This window comes from Amphiura filiformis, chromosome 3, assembly GCF_039555335.1.
Source record: "Amphiura filiformis chromosome 3, Afil_fr2py, whole genome shotgun sequence".
In the NCBI taxonomy this organism is placed as follows: Eukaryota; Metazoa; Echinodermata; class Ophiuroidea; order Amphilepidida; family Amphiuridae; genus Amphiura; species Amphiura filiformis.
Window position 1 is genome coordinate 30884560 of NC_092630.1, and position 21284 is coordinate 30905843.

General features: G+C 39.0%; 1 protein-coding gene across 1 annotated transcript; it reads left to right on the forward strand.

Moving 5' to 3' along the window:
* The first annotated feature begins 8167 nt into the window (after positions 1–8167).
* LOC140148348 (transmembrane protein 168-like) lies at positions 8168–19838 on the forward strand. Its single transcript, XM_072170271.1, is given in 5 exon segments — positions 8168–8308; positions 13118–14626; positions 15624–15898; positions 18645–18847; positions 18850–19838. Coding segments are annotated over 4 exon segments (2085 nt in total). The 5' UTR covers positions 8168–8308; positions 13118–13364; the 3' UTR covers positions 19195–19838.
* The last annotated feature ends 1446 nt before the right edge of the window (positions 19839–21284 follow it).

Genomic DNA, 21284 nt, shown 5'->3' on the forward strand with positions numbered 1-21284 from the left:
TGGCAGTCTGTTGGTAAATTAATTGGTGGCCTAAAGAAACAAAATTACATTGGAATCAAAACTATGTGTGGTCATTGGTCTTAAAATATAATGACGAAAAAAATACATGATTTTCTATTTTCAATTGAATGGGTGATTTTAATAGAAACGGATAAATTCCACTTCACAACATTTCACTTTTAATTCCAATATAACAAGCAGACCAATGACTAAGTTATTTAATTATTTATGCCTTTGTAAAACTATACAAGCCAGCTTAGAAAGCAGTGTGTAGATAATATTGTACTGGTATAAGCTTTATATGCAGTAGAGGGAGGGATGGGAGGGAGTATGTCAGTAGTCTTAGGACATGTTAATAGTGGCCAAAATTTTTGGACCACAGATATGTATGATATATTTTTTTTTTTCTGATAAATATTGAAGAGGGACCTAAAATGTGTTAGTGTCTTGTTTGAATTTGTAGCCTGTACAAAATTCACATTTTGATACACTTGATTCAGTAAGTGATGACTTTGTTAGAAGGTTGTATTCGATTCTGTTTCCATGGTGAATTGTTCATGGTGTGAACCTTCCGTGGTGATAAGAAAGAAATCATCTTGAATGTCACAAAATTGATGGTGATAAAATATTCTCCTTAAAAATAGGAGTGGTGTTGGTAAACAAAAGTTATAGAATGTTAAAGTGTATGATTGCATTGGTGTGATTGTAGGTTGTTGTTGCCAAGGCATTTTTTGTTACATTCTTTGACAACCATAGCCATACCAAACCACTTGATAACAAAGAGACAAGTTGGTAATATACTTGTGAAAAAAAGTGGTTATTGCTGATGGGTGTCGTTGAATAATAGAGAGCTTGCGATTTCCAAACGTATGTATACGCCCGTGCATCGATTCAAAATCACTCTCGTGTGATGGGATTTTGAATAAATGCATGGGCGTATGATACGTACGTTTGGAAATCACAAACGCTTCTAATATTGAGATTGCAACATGTGGACTGAAACAGCATGCCCAAATCCATTTAAGAACTTGTTTTGGCACATATAGAGTTTTTTGTTGGTCTACATGAAATTCTAGAAGTGAACAAAAAAGTAAAGCTCTAACAATGGAAAGTGCCATTTTGGAGTTTCAATTTCAGTTTGAAATGTCGTAAACAGACAAAAGTGATTACTTAACAATTATTCCTGCTGATTAACATGTTGAAAAGGACATATGCATTTCTTTCACTAGTCTTCAACTAGAATTTTGTGAATTTATTGTAAAAAAAAAAGTCATTGTATTCAATAAATGAAAGGGACATGAAAATATTTGATGCAATGTGGCAAGGCTTATACATGCAACATGACTATGCTAATTTTAACAGTAATGCAGATTTGAGAAATAAGGTTTGAAAGATAGCGAAGGAAACAATGTATGGGATTATAGGGTTGTAGAAAATAGGATTTATTAACAAGGGGTGATGATGGAGGACGAGAGGCGGGGAAATGATATAGGATAAAGGTGATGGAAATTGACCTAGTGAAGAAAAGATTAAAGCATATAATAATGCTGTAAATATTATGCAAGGGTTGGTTGAACTGGGTGTACAGCTAGGATCTTAAATAACATTTTTAAAAAATATTTTGTTTTTGATCTCATTTTTGCCTATCTGTGAATAATTGTAAAATAGATTAGACCTAAAAAGCTTGTATATTGTGATGGACATGATTGCCAATCAAAAAAAAATCTTATAATTTTTTCACAATAATTGTGTTTTTCCTAAAAATAGCTCTTAATTTTACCAATATTACACTAGAATGATGAAGGTTTTGCGATGTTGTATTGTATACTTTGATGATAATGTCTTGTTATTGATACACCTAATTATTGTCATTGTTGTCGTTGAATTTAGAGCTAGATATCCATAACCCAATAAAAAGAACAAAGGAGTTCCGTCCCTCAAAATCAATGTGCAAGTCTCTATTTATTTATTGTCTTGAATCCAAGTGGGTGGTCTGATTTTATCTATCAACCGGTTGGTATAGAGGGAAAACATTGATGTAAATGGTCGAAAAATCTCGATATTGATTGATACCTACACAATATGTCGCAGGAGGCAAGATCTCGCACCGGTGTGTACTCTTTAAAAAAACAGTAATTCTTAGTAGAACCTAAAATGGCTTTTTTTTAGCTGTCCTGTATGTGGAACCTTAAATGATTCTACAAAGAAGAAAAAGAAACATTTCAGACCTAAAAAGGCTTCTGGAAAGGCCAGAAAGAACTGTTTTCTAAATTTTCAAGAACCCTTCAGAGTTCTACATCTGGACAGCCAAGAACCCGTGGGGGAACTGCATGAAGCATATGGGAGAAATGATCTTGTGTGGGAGGCCCAAGTTGAATCTTTCACTGTTTCACAGCAAGGTCGAGTGCTCTAAGTAAACACCCATTAAAGGTGAGGGTCAACTGTGTGGAGTAGCTGGCATGAAGAGACCTGATACTTGGCTAGGCTGTAAAATTGTGTGATCCAGAGAGTAGACAAGACACTGTGGTGTGGTATAGGAGTCCATACACCCCCATGGAGACACAAGGGTGTGTAGATTTCAAATGGAGCCACCCATTCAGGTAACCCCATTTCTGGTATAGACATACATCCATTCTTGGCAAAAATTGGTATAAATGTGTGTTCCACTTTTTAAATCCCAGAGACGCATCCCTGCCTAAACCAAACACGCCCCCTCCTCCAAAAATCTGATTTGAAATCAAGATAAGTTTAAGTTGAACATTCTGTCATTTCAAATAGTGAGTTTTGGTTTTGGTCATGTGGTTTCCTATTATCCTGCATAAACTCTTGATTGACATCATTATCGATATCTTTGTACCCTTTATAGAAAGTTGTACCCTTTGTACAAAGGGTACAAATTGTTGTAGCCTTTGTTCAAAGGGTACAAATTGTTGTAGCCTTTGTTCAAAGGGTACAAATTGTCTTCGTACCCTTCTTAAAATTTGTAGAAAGCATTTTCGGTTTTCATTTCAGTTCTTTACATAATCGAAAAACCGCAGAATATCAGGTTTGAAGATACCTTGATCAAAGTACACAAAAGAAGTTTTTAAATTTATTTCGCGGTGCAATATTCACGAGCAGAGAAGTCGAACAGGTCAATCTACATTTGAAAACGTGGGTTCGATTTCCAAATTAGTCTTAGCTTATTTAGCTGTGAAGACCATCAAAATATTTCAACCGAGTTTATAAAAGAATAGCTCGGGCCGTAGAACTCGGAGTGTAATTATATGGTGACATGAAAGTAGGCCACCTACGACAGATTTCGTTAAAATCAGATTTGATAGGGCATCAACTAATACCCCTGCCCTCTGTAAACCCTTAAAAACGTCGACCTGTTTCAAAGGGAGGGCGGGTTAGTGTAGTGGTCTTCTCACTCGTTTCTCACCACTGTGGCCCGGGTTCAATTCCCCGCGGCGCCACATGTGAGTTTGGTTGCCGATCCATGCTCGTCCTCGCAGGTTTTTCTCCGGGTGCTCCGGTTTTCCTCCTGCATCTAAAATCGGACCTCTTCCCATATCCCTGTCCCGTCATATCCGGATGGCGTCCCTTAAATTTAGTAGCCTCTGAGCACTATTGGGATTAGCCTGGCTTCGGCCGAATGTTATAAATAAAAATAAATAAAAAAGTAGTGCTCTTCATTAACACCCCTACAAGAGTAGGCCTATAATAGGCTCTACCAAAGTGCTTTTAACTTTTAGATTGTAATGTGCGTCCAGGTTTTACCATCGGGTACGCCATCCACGAGCTGTGCTTTGTTCAGACTGGAATTCAGATGGTGTTAGAAGCTGTCAGACAGGGTGGCGTAGGCCTACATCAGATTCTAAAATTGCACCTGAATATCTCAACGCGGGTACAGCTGATATCCAGGTTTTCAATGTAATGATAAGGCAATTATCACAAAGCATAATAACCAACCAATTAAGTAAAGGATGGCTCTAGGATAGATAATCAAAGCATCAAAACAGCTACCAAGGAAGCAATTTGAGAAGTGGATCAATGATCTAAAGTGCAGTGATTAACGACAGCATCGAAAGTAATAAACCGCGGCAACAGTATTCGAGACTAAAAGATCTTACAAGACAAAATACATCAAAGGCTACAGTCACTGAAGATAAGGATGGAAACCCTAATCACCAATCGGTAGAAAGAATATTATGAACAACTACACAATTACCATATATCAGTAGACCAATCTACTGCTTGACGAATTGCATGGTATCCATACACCTGAAGAAGATGATCCGCCAGTGGTGGATGCTGCAATAAGAAGTGTGGAAAGTCTCCAGGTACGGAACATTCCTGCTGATCAAGTATGGAAGAGAAATCACCCGAAGCTTGCACCAAACCTGGGGCGTAGCAAGAACCTCGGGGGCCCATGGACAAGATACAGTTCGGGGCCCTTTTAGCAGGGAATGATTTACCATTGGAATAGAGGAGCTCCCCAAATTGCCCTGTGCATATTCTTCAAAGCCCGACAACGGCATGTTTTGGACCAAAATATGGCACAATTGCAAAATTTTGTGCGCTTCGGGCATATCATACTAGCACTTCACATAGCAAAGTTCGCCTTCATTTTGGGCTAAAATGGTCTGAAATTATAATTTATTTCGCGCGCAAATGTCCTAGCCTAGTAAGATCGGAAGAAAATATGCTTATCTCCCTGTAATATGCAATGCCTCTGCCACCACTGTCCATCTTATAGGCCCCCAATTTGTAATCCAAACTTGGCCTCTTAAGTACACATGCCTTCCTCACGGTGAGTTTGGGGCCTCAAAATTTTGGCCTGGCCCAGGTAAATTCGGCCCTGCCTTTCGGCATCTCCTTAATCAGCGCTTATTTCATGTTCTCTTTTACTTGGGGCCCCTGAACCCGCGGGGCCCATGGACTTCGTCCACCCTGTCCCCCCGCTTGCTACGCCCCTGCACCAAACTCTTATGAAGTCTGGAGAACGGGCACCTATAATAGCCATCGATTTGGACAAAGCCACTGGTGATTTCTATACCAAATACAAAGGTTTGTTGTAGAAACTCAGTGTGCAACAATTATCGCACAATCAGTCTAATTAGCCATAGGATCTAATTATGATCATCCTGGTCAGACTTTGTCCACATGCAGAAAATATCATAGCTGAGAAACATCACACTGAACTGAACAAAATACCATTTAACGACCAGAAACTCTTGTAGAAGTTGTACCACCACTATTATATGACTTCAAGAAAGCCTTCGACAGTGCGTGACAAGAGAGTCTGCAAAAAGGAAGTGTAATGTCAGTAGAGGAATTGTGAATACCACTGAAGCATATTTTGTGCAAGGCAACTCATCCAGATCGCTATATCAAGTATGGCGACCAACCCAGTGACTAGTTTCGCACAGGTGTATAGGATCTAGGAGTGAGACAGGTATGCCTCTAGTCTCCAACTACCGGTATATTCCTGGAGCACGTTATGATATGGAAGCACTGTGTGACTTTGAGTGAAGAAGATTGGAGGCAGATTACTGACCAGCTTAAGATATTTGCTAATGGCATGCACATCATAAATTTTTGGTGGGTATTATGTTTCCCCAGAATTTTGACGTGGTGGGTCTTTGGGAGCTGTCGGCGTACCGGTAAAAGGGGGTCTTTTGGAGCTGCAAACAGTCTAAATCAAGCTAGGGTCTTTCGTGGCTTTCTGGTTGAAAATCGCCTGCAAAATCCAGAAATGTGAGGAATGCGCAATTTAGAGTCTTTTAGAGCTGACATTAATTTTATGATCAAAATCTGAAATTTATGATCAAAAGGGTCTTTCGGGGCTCTATTTTGGTCAAATTTAGGGGGTCTTTCGGAACTGCGAAATACAAAAAGGGGAGGTGTTCCCGGGGAACATACTCATATGTTAAGTGCCCCCGGGTGGAGGGGGGAGGGCATGTAATGACCTCTTAGTAGGACTATAAACTAAACTCATTAACAGTAAGACTGCTTGGGACTATATAAAGTAAGTGGTAGGTGCATGGAGCTGGTATCAAAACATTAAGAATGTTTAAGATGATATCAATTATTTCAAAGTAAGACGTAACTCGACTTATGGCCTAAAACGTGACCCTTATTTTGCACGTCAAGTCTATGGAAAGCTATTTTGTGTTATACCCTCAATTCGTTAAAGGCCTATAGGCCTAAATGCAGTGGCGTAACCAGCGGGAGGGGGGGCAGGGGAGCTTGAACCCGCCCCTGTTTGCCCCCCCCATGAAAAAGTTGAAGTATGCCTACTTCTGAGAGTTATTAATTAACCTCATTAACCTAAAAAACACAAATTTTTGCGCGCTTCGCGGGCATTTATTCCACTTTTTTACCATATGTCACCAGTTTAGCTTCAATATGCCAAAGATTTTTGTGCGCTTCGCGCGCATTTGTACCATAAATTTCTTTTGTCGCCAAAAGGTGCTGCATTCCTGCCCCCTCATTTATTATGTTTGCCCACGCTTGCCCCCCCCAAATGAAAATGTCTTCAGTTACGCCATGCGCGCCACTGCCTAAATGCTTTTTGATGGACAGGAAAAGTTCGGCATTATTTTGAGAAGTTTGGCACGGCCCTTTTCTTGGCTTTCGCGAAATTTCAGTTTTACCCTGAGAGCATGATCGATCGTCTTTTTTTTGTATCTATCTGGTACAAGTTTTGGAAAGTGGGAGTAATGACCCGGGGAGGGGGGCACTCAACTTTGTGGCGGCGAAGTCGGGCTATCGGGTACAAAACGTTAGGGGAAAGTGGGGTAATGCCGGACTGTGGGGAATCCCGGACACGTCGATTGCAGCTAAACGGAGAAGGGTGGCACTATTATACTACCTTAGGGTATTAGCTACCCCAAGGTGTACCTCACGTGTACTACTACCAGCGCTTTGGGTCTCGCCTTTCTTTTGTGAAAATTACGAAAAAACAGAAATTGTCATTTTTGACTTTTTATCTGAAAAGTGATTTATTAGCTGGGTGACAGTTAATGCGACAAGGGACACAGATAAAGTATGAATGAAAATTATGTTTGATACTTGATTGTAAGCTGGATGTATGAATTTTGGTATCTTAAAAATGGATAAGTAGAACAAGCACTGAAAAAATAAATCGGGACCGTGAGGGGTAATCCCGGACACACATGCGTCTCTATACAGATGGGGTAATGTCGGACACTTGTTATTTCGAAAATATAGACAACAACAACAGCCTCCATAGTTGTATGCTTGAGGTAACAGAAGTACCTAATACATTCAGGGGATTATCATCCTACTCCACTTTCTCTCTTAGCAACAATCATGTGTCCGGGATTACCCCGTGTCCGGCATTACCCCAGCATTTTTTTCCACTTTGTTTTTTAATTATAACTTATTAACTAGAGATATTGAGTTATTAAAAACTGGTTGCTAGTTAGAACATTACTCCTACTTTGCATTGATATGATTTTCACTGATGAACTTTATTTAATCTTGAACATGTGCAGCCTTAACGAAAGGTGCCCGGGATTACCCCACTTTCCCATAAATTTAAAGGAAGGGGGTCATTGGGTACAAGCAAAATAAAAAAGGGGGTCATTGGGTATAATATTTTTAAAAAAGGGGGTAATTGGGTACGGTACTCAAAAAAGGGGTCATCGGGTCGAAAATTTTGAAAAAATGGAGCAAAATTCTTGTTCTTGTTCCGAATTTTCCAAATTTCCAATACAAATTTGTTGAAATAAGAGAATTTGAAAGTTTCGGCATTATTGTGTGGCATTTAGATGACTTATTCTAAAAAAAGGGGGGGGGGTCATTGGTTAGCCGCAACCAAAAAAGGGGGTACCGTAATTGGGCCTACCGGTAGCTCACACCTATTAAGGGGGGTCGGGTACCGGTACCGGTATGACTTTAAAAAAAAAAGGGGGTAATCGGGTACCGTATAGTCAACTTCAAAAGAGGGGGCATTGACAGACAGATACCGTCACTTCCAAAGTTGAGTGCCCACACCGCCGGGATAATGATCGGCAAAATCATCATAAATTCACAGGTTAGGCCTAGGTACCAAGTATATTTTTTTGTATCGTTTGGCATGCCATACAGCCATTACAGCTTCGCCGAGATGTCAGCCCCGAGTAAATCGAGTAATTGGTTATCCTGATGGATTTTACACATATCCGAAACTGACGAAAATAAGATGTAAACAAACAAGGAAATCAGCGTTTATATGCTGACTTTTTTACTCCATGGTTCATCGGAGAAGCTGAAAACTATTTCTGAAAGAAGATCAATAGTAATAAGTATTGTAAAGGTACATTTTTAAACATTTTTTGTTACTCTCTTTCTGTATAGGAGCAGAATTCTGCAGTCACGACAGCTTGAACATAGGCAACATCATCATGATGATCGATCAATCATTCATATTTCATGTGTGGAGTTAAGGATTCATTCATAATATTTTCATGACTAAATGGTTGTTTATGCACGAAGGCTGCTTGCATCATGTGCATAAACAACCTTTAGTCATGAAAATTTATGACTGAACCCTGTTCATCTCCCGGGTTCATACGTTCTGCTTCTCATGCCATAATCATGCTTCTTATTTCATCAAAATAATAACAAAAATAAAACGAAAGATTCGTAAAATTGTAATTTCCTTCCTTTTCTGTACTCCACGATCGCAAATCTGGTCCACTGGGCATTAACATTGTTTATGCCCGGCTCTCCACCATTCACTTTCGGCTCGTATGCTGTTAATTTATATAGTGAAAATGTATGAATTCATGTCATGTGCATGACATGCTCACATTTACTCAAGAACTCTTGCTTCAAATTTGTACACAATTGTTATGCATTCACTGCCAGACAGAGTCCATTGCTTATGCTATCGTTTTTCGGTTGATCAGCATTGACATTTTTTGCAACAGATATATGTTAATGATTAAATTTGGATGAAAGTTTCTTTAAGGCTATTGAAACTTGATGTTGAGTTTAGCGTCCCATTTTTTCAGCTCATAATGAGGCAACTATTTCATTATTCATTATTCATTATTTTCAAGGTTTCATATCAGCGGCCTTTTACCGATGCTAAATGCGCTTTTGTTCATTTTAATTGGGTATCGCCAGTCGCAATATAATGTCACAAACACACATAGGCCTAAACATTTATAAAAGTATAATAATTTATCTTGCTTTTTGTTTTTCAAGTTTTAAAACAAACTAAATGTATTCCAAAGTATACCATGCCATTCTTCTTCACTCCAATTTGTACTAACCTCTCCATATACATTTGGGGATAGAGGGAAATGGGGGAGGGGGGAGGATTGACTCATTTCTACAAAAATAACAATCATGCAGAACATTATGAAATAAATTTTTGGCACCAAGTTGTCAAAACTAGTGCTTTCCTAGTTAAATTATTTACAACATCAACAATGTCCATCTGGTAAAAACATTTTGGCTAGGTTCTCTTCTAGTCTACATCCCAAAGGTATAATTGAAATAATTGGATAGAGCAAGGGTCAAAAACCTGTATATTTTTAATGCTAAAATATTTAGATGGCTTCACTAAAAAAGTTCTCAAGGCTTTCTATACAAAAAAAAGGGGTTTAAAAATTTTGCAGAACAAATTTTCTTTCTGGTTTTAGTAGTAATTTGCAAAATAATGAATTATTTTCAGATTTTACATCTCAAACGCGGCACAAATTTCATAACGCGGGCGGTGGACGCTAAACTCAGAATCAAGTTTCAAGTGCCTAATGAGTTAACTGTATCTTTTGTTGACTTTGAGTAAAGGTTGATTTTGATTTTTGAACAGTCTAAAATTTATTACAAGTATAATTTTAGCAACATTTTTGATGCGATCGCCTGTCATGATAGGTTGTGTTTATTCCTGAACTTCAATTGCTTTACACAGTGTCATTTGCTCTAGCCACGAAATTGCTCACCATAGCTTCATATTCGAGGCTAGAAACCCTTCCATTTGAAATCTAGTCAAAATTACTGAAGCATTAAAGCCACGATTTCTCTGTGATACGGAAAAAGGGACAGAATTTGTGATTTGCTCACAGAAATTTGAAGTGCCATAAAATAGTGAAAAACTGCAAAACAAAGAAAAGTGATTATTTAGCAGTAATCAACCATTAAACAATCCAATCTAGCATTAATCCTAGGCCTATGATGCAAGATTCTGGTCATAATACAGGGAAAGGTAAGATAAATTACGCTTTTAAAACATGTTTGTTTTAACTTTTCAGTGCTTTATAGTGGAAAACGGAAAATCACAGAAATAATCCAATTTGTAACAATTTAAAATTTTGTAAGATGGAGAAATTGTGGCTTTAGCATGACACTGTGTAAATGCAATAGAAGTTCAGAAGTAAACACAGCCAATGATGATGGGTGCTCACATCAAACATGTTGCTGAGGGACCGTTCACAAACACTTGTTGGGGGGCCTGATGCAAATAAATTTCATCACGAAAATTTTTCGGGCCCCCCTTTTCAGATCTCAAAAATTTCAGGGTCCCCCTTTTTGACATGAAAATTATGGGTCAACCCCATGAAAATTATGGATCAACCCCATAGAAAAGCATATAAACTCAATTTTCTAGGGAAAATGAATGGTCAATTTTTTCAGGCTCCCCCCCCTTAGGAGGACCAAAACTTTTAAGGCCCCCTCCCATTTTGCATCAGGCCTCCCCTAACAAGTGTTTGTGAACGGGCCCTAAATTGCACTTCAACTAAATTTTAGACTGTTCAAAATAGGCAACCTTTACTCAAAAGGTACTCATAACTTTCATCCAAATTTTATACTTAAAACAGAATAAATAACATGTTGCAAAAAATGTCAATGCTGATTAACCGAAAATCTATAGCAATGGACTCAGTCTAGTATCGAATGCATAAACTACCGTGCAAATTAAAAGAGTTCTTGAGTAAAGAGTCATGCTTCAGTGATTTCTACTAGATTTTGGTCGTGCGTCATGAATTGGGGTATAGGAAAAGGTGGTGGTGTTACATTAAAAAAAAAATTCAGGATGTTTTGGCTCAGATCTCAAGAATGTAGAGGGCTACTGAACTAGAAATGGCCTCATTTTGTTGCTAATTTATCTACCTAAAACTGTGAAAAGTTAAAACTTCACACTGTATTTACTTTTTGAGATATTGCAATTCAAACGATGCAAAGTCAGGGTTGGTGGTGCCTACGGTTGAGGTGCCTACGGTTGAGGCGTGTGTTAAAGTAATATTGATTTTCAGTGCCTCTCAAATTTATTTTTTACTGTAACTTCATAACCCAGCAAGGTATTAGGATGGATTATGTACCATTGTTTTGGTATTTATGTCTAGTAGGTAACTTGACCAATTCTTAACCTTCTAGGCTTTTCCTATACGTTACTGTACTAAGCATGCATTTGTGCTCCAAAATGTTCTGAATGTCATATTTCTTGAAGAAGTTACCCTACACTGTAAAAGTTAATATTTTTTAGAAGGAAATTTGATGAGGAATTCAAATATGCCATTGGTTTTTGTGTAGGACATGAAGGAAAAAATTTTGATTGATAATGTCATAAAAATCATAAAAATGTATGTACGACTTTTGAACACCCTGTATCTCAGTTAGGCTACATAACTCATCATTACAAGTTTGCTTTTTTTGAGAGCCTACAATGTTATTAGCACATCTAAAAAGGTTTTAGCAGAACAGGTGTTTATGTTATTTTTAGTGAGTAAGAGAGGAACCAATTTTTTTACTTTTTGAACGAAAATGTAACTTTTCCACCCTATATAATATTTGTGGCACCCTGTATATCAACTTAAAAGTTGAACAATTGTCTTCCTTACACTTTCAGCTTTATGATGATATAAAAATTGTAGGTTTCTGACAAACATGAGATGAATTACCAACATTTTTGTGTGAAAGCGTGATTATTTTTCTAATTTTGAGCATGTAACGCATTTGACCCCCAATTCATGACACACGACCTCCAGTGGATTTTAGAAAATTGCTGCTGGTTCATGCAAATTTTAGAAGACCCACGAATAATTGGTGGCTTTCCAAGGGTAAATTTGCTCCCAGCACCCACTTATTTCAAGGCTTGCCTTTAGCACAGGACATCAAGAGCTACATAACTATGAGGGCAATGTTAAGGTTCGTTCATACTATGCCGCAATTGCTTTGCGGTGCGGTGCCGATATTATATTGATTACTTTTTGCCACAACTCAATGCAACTCATCGCATTTCCAAGTTAAAATGTACTTAACTTTATTGCGATACCGCAGTGCAGTATTTTGCAGTACAATGCAATGCGGTAACGCATTGCAAAGCAATTGCGGCTTAGTATGAACGGACCATTAGAATTCCTTGACAGGCTCCATAAGTCATATATTTTTTGCTTTTGTTAGAATATAATTATCCAACCTCTTATCCATCTATGATGGGACCAAACATTGTCCGGATTTAAGTGAAAAGGCAAGATAAGCAAATTATGTTGAGTTCTTAATTGAATGTCTGAAATGCTAAAATTGTCCTATGTCCTTCTGCATGCCTCAGGGCTTTTTCGCGACGGGAAGGGAAAGAAGGAAGGAATAAAGAGAGAAAAGAAAGAAAGAAGTTGTTTGCTCTGGGTGGGATTCGAACCCGAGACCCCTCGCATGCCAAGCACTGGGTCGGCGACGCCTTGCCACGGGGTCTTGGGCTTCGCTGGCCAGCGAAAAACCATGCCTATATCACTTAGGGCAATTGCGTCATCACACCATGTGGGATGCACGCACGAACAGCGCATATATCAAGTAGTATTTTTATAGTACTTGGTCCTGTTAGGGTTAAGGTGTCATTTGGAGCACAAACATGTTTTTCTATGAAGATCATATGTCTGGATAACAGAGGGATTTGTATAAAAGAGTTCTGGATGAGGCTGGTTGGACTGTACAATGTATGTCAAGATGTCATTACTATATTAAGTGTTGTCCATGACCAACAGATACACATCCGTCATCTAGTATAATTTATTCTCATGCCACTTGTTTGTTTTTTATCTGATCAAAATAATTTCCTTAATTTGCTGGTTTGGATACATAATATAATAATAATAATACAATATGTTGTGCTCTTTTCCAGATTGCTTACATGATGTAACCTACAGTTGAGTTCAGCGGACAGATTATCAGTATTACTTGTGAAGTTAAGCATAACGTACATGTAGGACAAACTTGAGCTCACAAGCAGGACTTCACCCTTCAACTTGGACAAACAAATCACCGCACAAGCGTAGATGGATCTCCTGGTCTAACCAACGAGTCAAGTACCATCATCAACTCTGCAAAAAACGAGGCGGCGTGACCAGCCACTCAAACCACATCATCCGATGATCTCACTCAAGTATCTCACAAGCCACACCTTAGTGCTCCCCTTTAGAACAATGGCCTGCGCTCGCAGCAACTGTAACCTGCGAGCCCTAGGCTACATAGACGCCCTCATTCTATTAGCAGCCGTGTGTGCTGGGCTCTACACCTGCTGGGTCCACACCAGAGACGCAACCATCATAGTTCTAGTTATATGTGGCCTGCTCATCTTTGCATTCTGCGGGATGTTGTATTACTACTTTGGTCTCGTAGACATTAGCACTAGTTTTACGCATCTGTGGTACGGATGTTTATTAGGTCTTATAGCATTCACCAACAGGCCGTCCGACCATGATATACCAAGCACCGTCACAGACGCTTTGTTACTAAGTAGTCTTATTTTCAAACTATTTTGGAGCTCGGTACAGCGTGTTTGCGGATATGTGACGCACACATCGTGCCTCCTTACTAGCATAGAATCATTTGAACTCATAGGATTTGCAATAGCATGTGTTATCAGTACCAGCAGTATGGTTAGCATGTGGCTGTTGATCACTGCATTTTCCTTCACACTAATGGCCGTAAGGTTAAAAGCTCTTTTAGCCATCCCATGTTTTGCTTTATTTATAACCCTATCTGCAGGATTTTTCTTCACAGCTCTAGAAGTACCTCTTAATCCTTACGCCCTTTCGTGTTTTGTGGGACGAATTGCAATAGATCCAATACTAGATATTTATTTTTGCGGCCTGTCTACGATGGAACGATGGGACTGCATGTTCAATAGACATCGATACATTCACAAATTGATATTACTGCTTGTGTATAGTTTAGAAATATCGTTTGCATTCCTGGCAGGACATGTGACCGTAAACCATGAGGAGTGGTACTTTGCAATTCCAGCGTACCTTCTCTTCGGATTCCTGTGGATCAGCTTACATATTGTTTTCGCCATCACGACCTGGACATTTGCAAACAAGCTGTCAGAGTGCAATCGTACCTTTCACAGTGTTCGAGAGGATTCCAACAAAAGCCTGAGCACGGTGATGGCTTCAAAAGGTGTGAGGTACTTTGCAATGATATCGCGCTGTCTGGTGGCATCCGCGGTAGCCAGCACTCTGCTACTAGGTGGTGTGTCATGGCAGAACCACAATGCAGATTTCATTGCTTGTCTCTTGATCGTGTTGCCTATTGAAGCGTTGTTTCATGGGGTGCTGCACGAGTTGGGAAGCACTCTGGGTGGAACTTGCACGGGATATGCTGTGGTGGGACCATCTGCTTTTTGCAGGTTAGTGAAATTAAATTATAGTTTCTGAGAGTTACAGGCTTTTACTGAATATTTTGACACATGACAAAGGTAGGAATCCTCCTGCTTGGTGTAGCCTGAGGTCTCTTACTGAATATTTTGACACAGGACAGCGCCAAATACCCTCTCATTAGCCTAAGAAACACAGGAATTCCTTTCACTTGCCTCTGTGTGAACAATGGATTGGATTATAATCATCCAGGATTTGCCATACCAGTAACAAGCATTCTCAATGCAGGAAGGAGTAGGTATTTGTGACACCTTTCTGTGTAAGTGGTATTTAGTAAGAGCCTGTAAAAAAGCAGATGGTTTTACTTGGTTTTTCTGAAATATCAAACATGAACATGCCAATGCTTAGGGGAATGAAGGAATAAATAAATAAACAAATGCCTCAACTGGCTGAGGGAGCTATCAATCTACATATCGATTGTCTGGAGCACAAAAAAAGCAAGTTGTACAGTGGACCACAGACAATGAATGTCAGAAATGTAGTGCCATACTGTTGTTGCTTATAGAATCTGATCGCAGTACAAGTGAAGTCTGATCTGACATTTTTTTCAGGTGTGTTGGATACCCTTGGCTTTGCACATCATAATGCTCATAGTCCAGTGCAAAAGTGACTGATTTGTGTTCCAAGCAGTCTTTATGTGCATCATAATGCATGTCAGAACCAGTATAGAATTTCAAATGCCACAGTGGGACAATGCTGTGACTTGTATTCAAGCCCATTACGGAATAAACAAAAAACTTGATGAAACCCTAGAAATGAAGTTACAAAGGTGGGTTTTTTTTTTATACTCTTTTTTTAATTTGGACCTACTTCCTGTTTCCAGACAAATTGGTGAGAGGGGATCAGCATTGTAATGAAACTGGTAAGGGTACATTGATGTTTTGTTTTGGTCTATTTATGCAGTGAATTTTCTTTAATTAAAAGATATTGTAATCACTTGTCATTTGTTTACTTGTTGATCACTTTCAGATCGGACGGATCTGCCTTACTCTTGCCATCTAATGCTATGGAAGAATACAGCAATCGTTCCATTGGCTTACTCAACACCATGCAGAGGTTCTTTGTCTACCATATGATTGACATCTATAGCTGTGACTTCTCTACCAGTGGGCTGGCACTCAACTCACTGGAATCCAAGCTCAAAAATTTCTTTGCTAGACGGACTCCCGATGGACCGAGATTTGACACCTACATAATGTACTACAGTGGTCATGTGAATCCAGTTGGGGACTGGGCATTAGCAGGTTGGTAGAAGCATGTTGAGTATATCATAGATTTGATACCTACAAATCAGGGAAAAAATAGTTAGCACACTTTGACAATATGTTGGAACTCTTCATTGCCACTCTGCTAGTTCAGTGAAATTAGTATGTTTGATGAGAAGTCCAATCTTTCCCCTTTCCCTTCCTTTCCCCATTCCCCCTCAATTAATGTTGGGGGGACTGGAGAGCCCAATGTCAAACTTGCTTTCATCAACATTGAATTGGGGGAGTGGGGCAGCGAGTTACAGTTAGTATGCCAGAGTGTGCCAACATTATTTTCCTTGATTGTAGATATAATGTATGACAGTGGTTATGTGAATCCAGTAGGGGACTGGGCATTAGCAGGTTGGTAGTACTAAACATGTTGATTATATCAGAGATTTTTTTAAGCACTGGATATCAACTAGTACAAATTTTGCATCAATGGTAAGTTTATGTATGTCTTGTAAGCCTTGGCCTCATCATGATGCTTGCATGGATGCTAATGAACACAAGCATCTATTAGATGGTCAATTAGTGACTACTACACTTTGTTTCACCTTAATTTTGATAGTGATGTCAGTGGTTTTCCATGGTTGCGCCGCAAGTGTGCCGACGAACCACCTTCGTACGCTTGCATGTATATGCTCTGCATGATTAACTTTACGTGTGCGATTTTGTACTGCAATTAGCGAAATATGTACCTACGTCAATACCAAAATTGAGGTGAACTAAAGTTTAGTGCTATTGAGTAGAAGAGAGTAGATTACATATAATAGCACCTTTATCATCCAATTGATCTAACCAAATGTTTTGATCAGGTGAGTGAGACAAGCATAATGTCAATCAAATCAATGCATGTTATAATCTTGTGCTTAGATAATATATAATTAGATTTCCCATAATCCAATCTTTAGAATACAAGTGAAGTGCTCAACACTAAAGCTGTCCATTAGGCCCTTCGCACTTGATTATTAGTTTCCTGTTAAAGATTTTGAAAAAGGGACGAGGTGACTTTTAATTATTAATTATTAATTATCTTTTATTTTCTTTATTTAGTTTGAACTATTACAAGCAACCATTGACTCGTTTTGACTAGAGCGGGCATTTAATTATTTCACAACAATATTTGATTTGATAAATAAGTGAAGGTGGAGTTGTTCTCTTTGTTCATTCATCATTATTGTTGATATTATTAAAGTCAGAAAATGGCAAGTAGAAGTAGTTGAAAGTTACTTTAAAGGAGAAAATTAGAAATAAAAATAAAATAATTAATTATTTTGAGATTTTCAATTTTGGACGCGGGCGGTAAACAGGAAACTAATAACCAAGTGCAAAGGGCCTTATACTTTCCTTCAGTGGTGCCAAGCATAACAGCAGAGAGTGTAGAGTGAACTAATTTCTTTATGAGTCTGGGAGTATGGGGTGGGTGTATGTTGTTGTAAAATCTGTGAAGCAAAGCGAAAGTAGCATCTTTTGCTCTCAGAGTAATGTCCTTGGAACAAAATGTACAATGGAAATTTGGCATTTGCAAGGTAAAATTGTCAAATGTGATATTTAAACATTTTTAATGCTATATTGAACACAGCTTTATTCTCAAACAGCTAAATTAGCTCATCTTTTGGGTAGCTTTTTGTCTGCAATTCGCTAGACTTTCTTCAGCCCCAATAAACACGTGGGGGCGCTGTTGGATGTGCTATTGAGACTCGGCACCGTCAGACGGTACAGGACGTCTCAATAGCGAGGTGTAAACTGCTGGTAGGTAGCACCGGCCGCCGTCCCTGTTCAAGCTACTCCTGCTCTGTCTGATGTGAGCCGCTTCCCGGACTCCTCTGCCCACCCATGAAGGATTTTGGGATCCGTTTTTCTTAGCGTGTTCCACTACTGGGGAGGGCTCCCTCCTATACTCCGAAGCTCTGATGCCTAGGGGGTGTTTGGTCTCGCCGATATAAGCGGCATTGCAATTTTGGCACTGGATATTGTACACGGTATGGCACTTTTCAGTCTTGTTGATTTTGTCCTTTGGTGACACTAGGAATTGCCGAAGAGTATTTCTTGGCTTAAAATGCACTTGTATAGCGTTTGCACAGAATGCTGGCGAAGTCCTTCAGACGCTCCCCTAACATAGGGAAGGGTGATGGAACCCTTGGAAACAGCAGTAGTGGAGGGTTGACGGTTAGGAGGATTGCGTGTATTTGCAACTGCAAAATGTGACCGATTGTAGCCACACACACCTAGCGCTTTCTGGATCTTTTCCAACTCCAGGACTTTATCCTCTTCTTCTGTGACTAATGACTCTGCTCTATGAACCAATGTTCTGATGACCCCCAACTTATGTTGAAGTGGGTGGTGCGAATCCATGAGCAGATACTGGTCGGTGTGTGTGGGCTTTTTAATGCTAAATTGATCATATGTAATGTATGAGCTTGTATTTGATCAGAAACATTTGCATAACACAGAGGGATAGCTGCATGGACCATGATCCTCCTTGTCTAATATGGGATGGATTTATGATTTTTGCCTAAATTTTTTTTGAGGACCATTTTCGTGTAAAAATAAAAAATTTGTGCTCGCAACATTTTGTACACACAGGGCTTCTTGTATTTTATATATTGAACCAGAATTCTACTCCCATGCCCATTCCTGCTCTAGGTGGCTCTTGGCATAAATGATCCTCTTGATTCATGGGCCTTGGGATAGACATTGAACCACCTGGATCATGATATCAATTTTACCTTTTTTTTTTCAGATAATGATGTGTTAAAATTTGAGACATTACTAGAATGGTGGGGAGATGCAAATGACGAGTCAGGTGCACGTCTCATCATCGTCCAAGACTGCAAAACCTGTGGCCAATGGCTTAAAAATGTCCAGAGAGAAAACGAACACTGTCTCGCCCTGCAATCCTTCATCATGAGTAAGTCCACCGACCCAGAGACTGGGGTGGCGATGATGATAACGGCGATTTCACACGAGAGTGGGTGGACTTCAACTGCTCCAAAGATACCGACATCACATGGAAGGAACAAGGTCGCAAAATCAAAGCCATCTACGGCGTGTCGAGTAAGTGGAGTGAGTTCAACTTTCATAAACCCACAGAAGCCGATATCGAAGAACATTGGCAGCATAATTTTCCCAGAATCACTCATTCTCTGATCAAAATTTTGAACATCCCAAGCGTGATGGATTTGTTTTCGTATTGTTACGGGTGTTTCAGCTGTTTCCGTAGATGGAAGATGAAGTGGTTACCGCCTAATGTGGTCAATACAGGGCATGGATTTAAACTAGTAAGGTCATAGTAGAGTACATCGGGTTAAGGGTTTTTTTAGCAAGTTGATTGTTAATGCAGATTACACCAGTTGCTGTGGTTCACCACTGGCCTTTCGGCATCTCAGCTGCTGCATATATGTGTTTATTCCTGGATGAGAATTTCTTTTGCATTTTCCGATCAAGGGGACATTTTTGTGTGTTGGTTGGATGCCTTAAAATGTTATTATATGTGAACATCCACATCAAAACAATGCACTTGTCGGCTGCTACATGTGTTTTTTTACATAATATCTAGGAATAAATACCAGACTCATCTCAAGTGGAGGTCACTTCAAATCATCCCCAAATCACATGGTTTAGGAATGTTTTCTGTATTCCTAAACCATGTAACTTGGTGGCGATTTGACATGTCCTACACTTTAGATGAGTCTGGTATTTATTCCTAGATATTATGTAAAAAGAGACAGGTGTAGCAGCCGACAAGTGCATCGTTTTGACATGGATGTACACATGACAAAGTTCATATTCACATAAGGTTTGTGACCTAATCTCTATTTGTAAAATTCAAAAAATGAAAACCCTCGAAAATAACCACAGCATACAGTAGCTGAGTTCATGTCATTCAAGATAATCAGCGTGTTCAGGGGATTTTTATGCTCAACTATGCCACTAGACAGCCATGTGAAACTCTCAATTTGTCGACAGGCACGTGCCAAGTTTTAGCCCTGGTGTACATCTATGTACCGTATTTCGTCAAATAAACACCCAGGGGCGTTACATTTTCCCAAGGGGAGGGGGCGTTTATTTAAGGTCAATTTTAGAACGATAGTTCCCGTTAAAATTATTAGGTAAACTTAAAACTCTGCTAAAATGAAACACTGACTTCTGGTTCACTTTCCAGTCCAGATTTTCACCAAAAAGTGACGCTATTATCGACCATGTGGGCAACTTGGTAAGCTTACTACACAAGATAGCATCAGCATTTTTGAAACATCTTAGTTGAAAAAAGTGGTGGGGGCGTTTATTTGAGGGGGGCGACTATTTGACGAAATACGGTATGTTGGTGAACAATCTATTGTAAAACGAATTGTATTAAAAACATACATGTAAGAAATCCCTCCAAACTTGATGTACCGATCAGCTGTGGATCGATTGACCAACAAAAGTATATAGTATTTAAATTGTCAACAATATCTGGTGCTTAGGGTAATATTCATACATTTTTTTTTATATAAGAATGTAAGATATTGTATTGTATTGAATAATTTATCAGCCAAAATGACTAGTTTTACAATGGAAGAAGTATTATGTGCATGTCTGAAGGACAGAAATGAAGGGATGGGAGCTCTGTTAGTATTAGGTTTGCAAATTGTATAAACCATACCAAATATGCTATCCCTGGCATTGACACAGAATTAAAGAAAATGATTTCCTGGACTGGGAAAATATATAAATATATCTAATACAATAATTGCATACCATATATCGGCATATTGAAGAATAGAAGTACCGGTACACACTTTTCACCTCTGAAAATTCAGTGACATCGCCCTCTGCTGACAAAATGAAATAATCACAAAAGCTTGATCCCTACTCATGCACTGTTAATTGTTGTCACATGTTAGATAGGAGTGATTTGTTGTAAATTTTTATTTGGCATTCAGTTGTGTTCATTATGATATACCGTAACCACCTGGGTATAAGCCCACCTTCGGCTATAAGCCCACCCCCTAATTTTTTTTACATTCTGTGAACAAGGGTACACACAGGTATAAGCCCAGTACCAAATTTTGGCCAAGTTCTTAAAAATCAAATCAATGCTTTGCTCTCATATTTAAGAACAAATATAAAAAAATATCAGTTGATAATTAACATTCCACACTTATAATTTTAAGGAATTGACATAGAAGATAGAAATTACTGGTACATTGGGCATATATACAAATGGGGTGATTGTTCTTATTTTTAAATTCAAGCACTAGCCCTTCCCGGTTATAAGCCCACCCCAATTTTGAAGTGAAATCTGCCATCTAGGGGGGTGGGCTTATACCCGAGTGGTTACGGTAATTACATAATCAAGTTAGTTCATCACATGAGTACTGAGTACAAAAAGAATCTT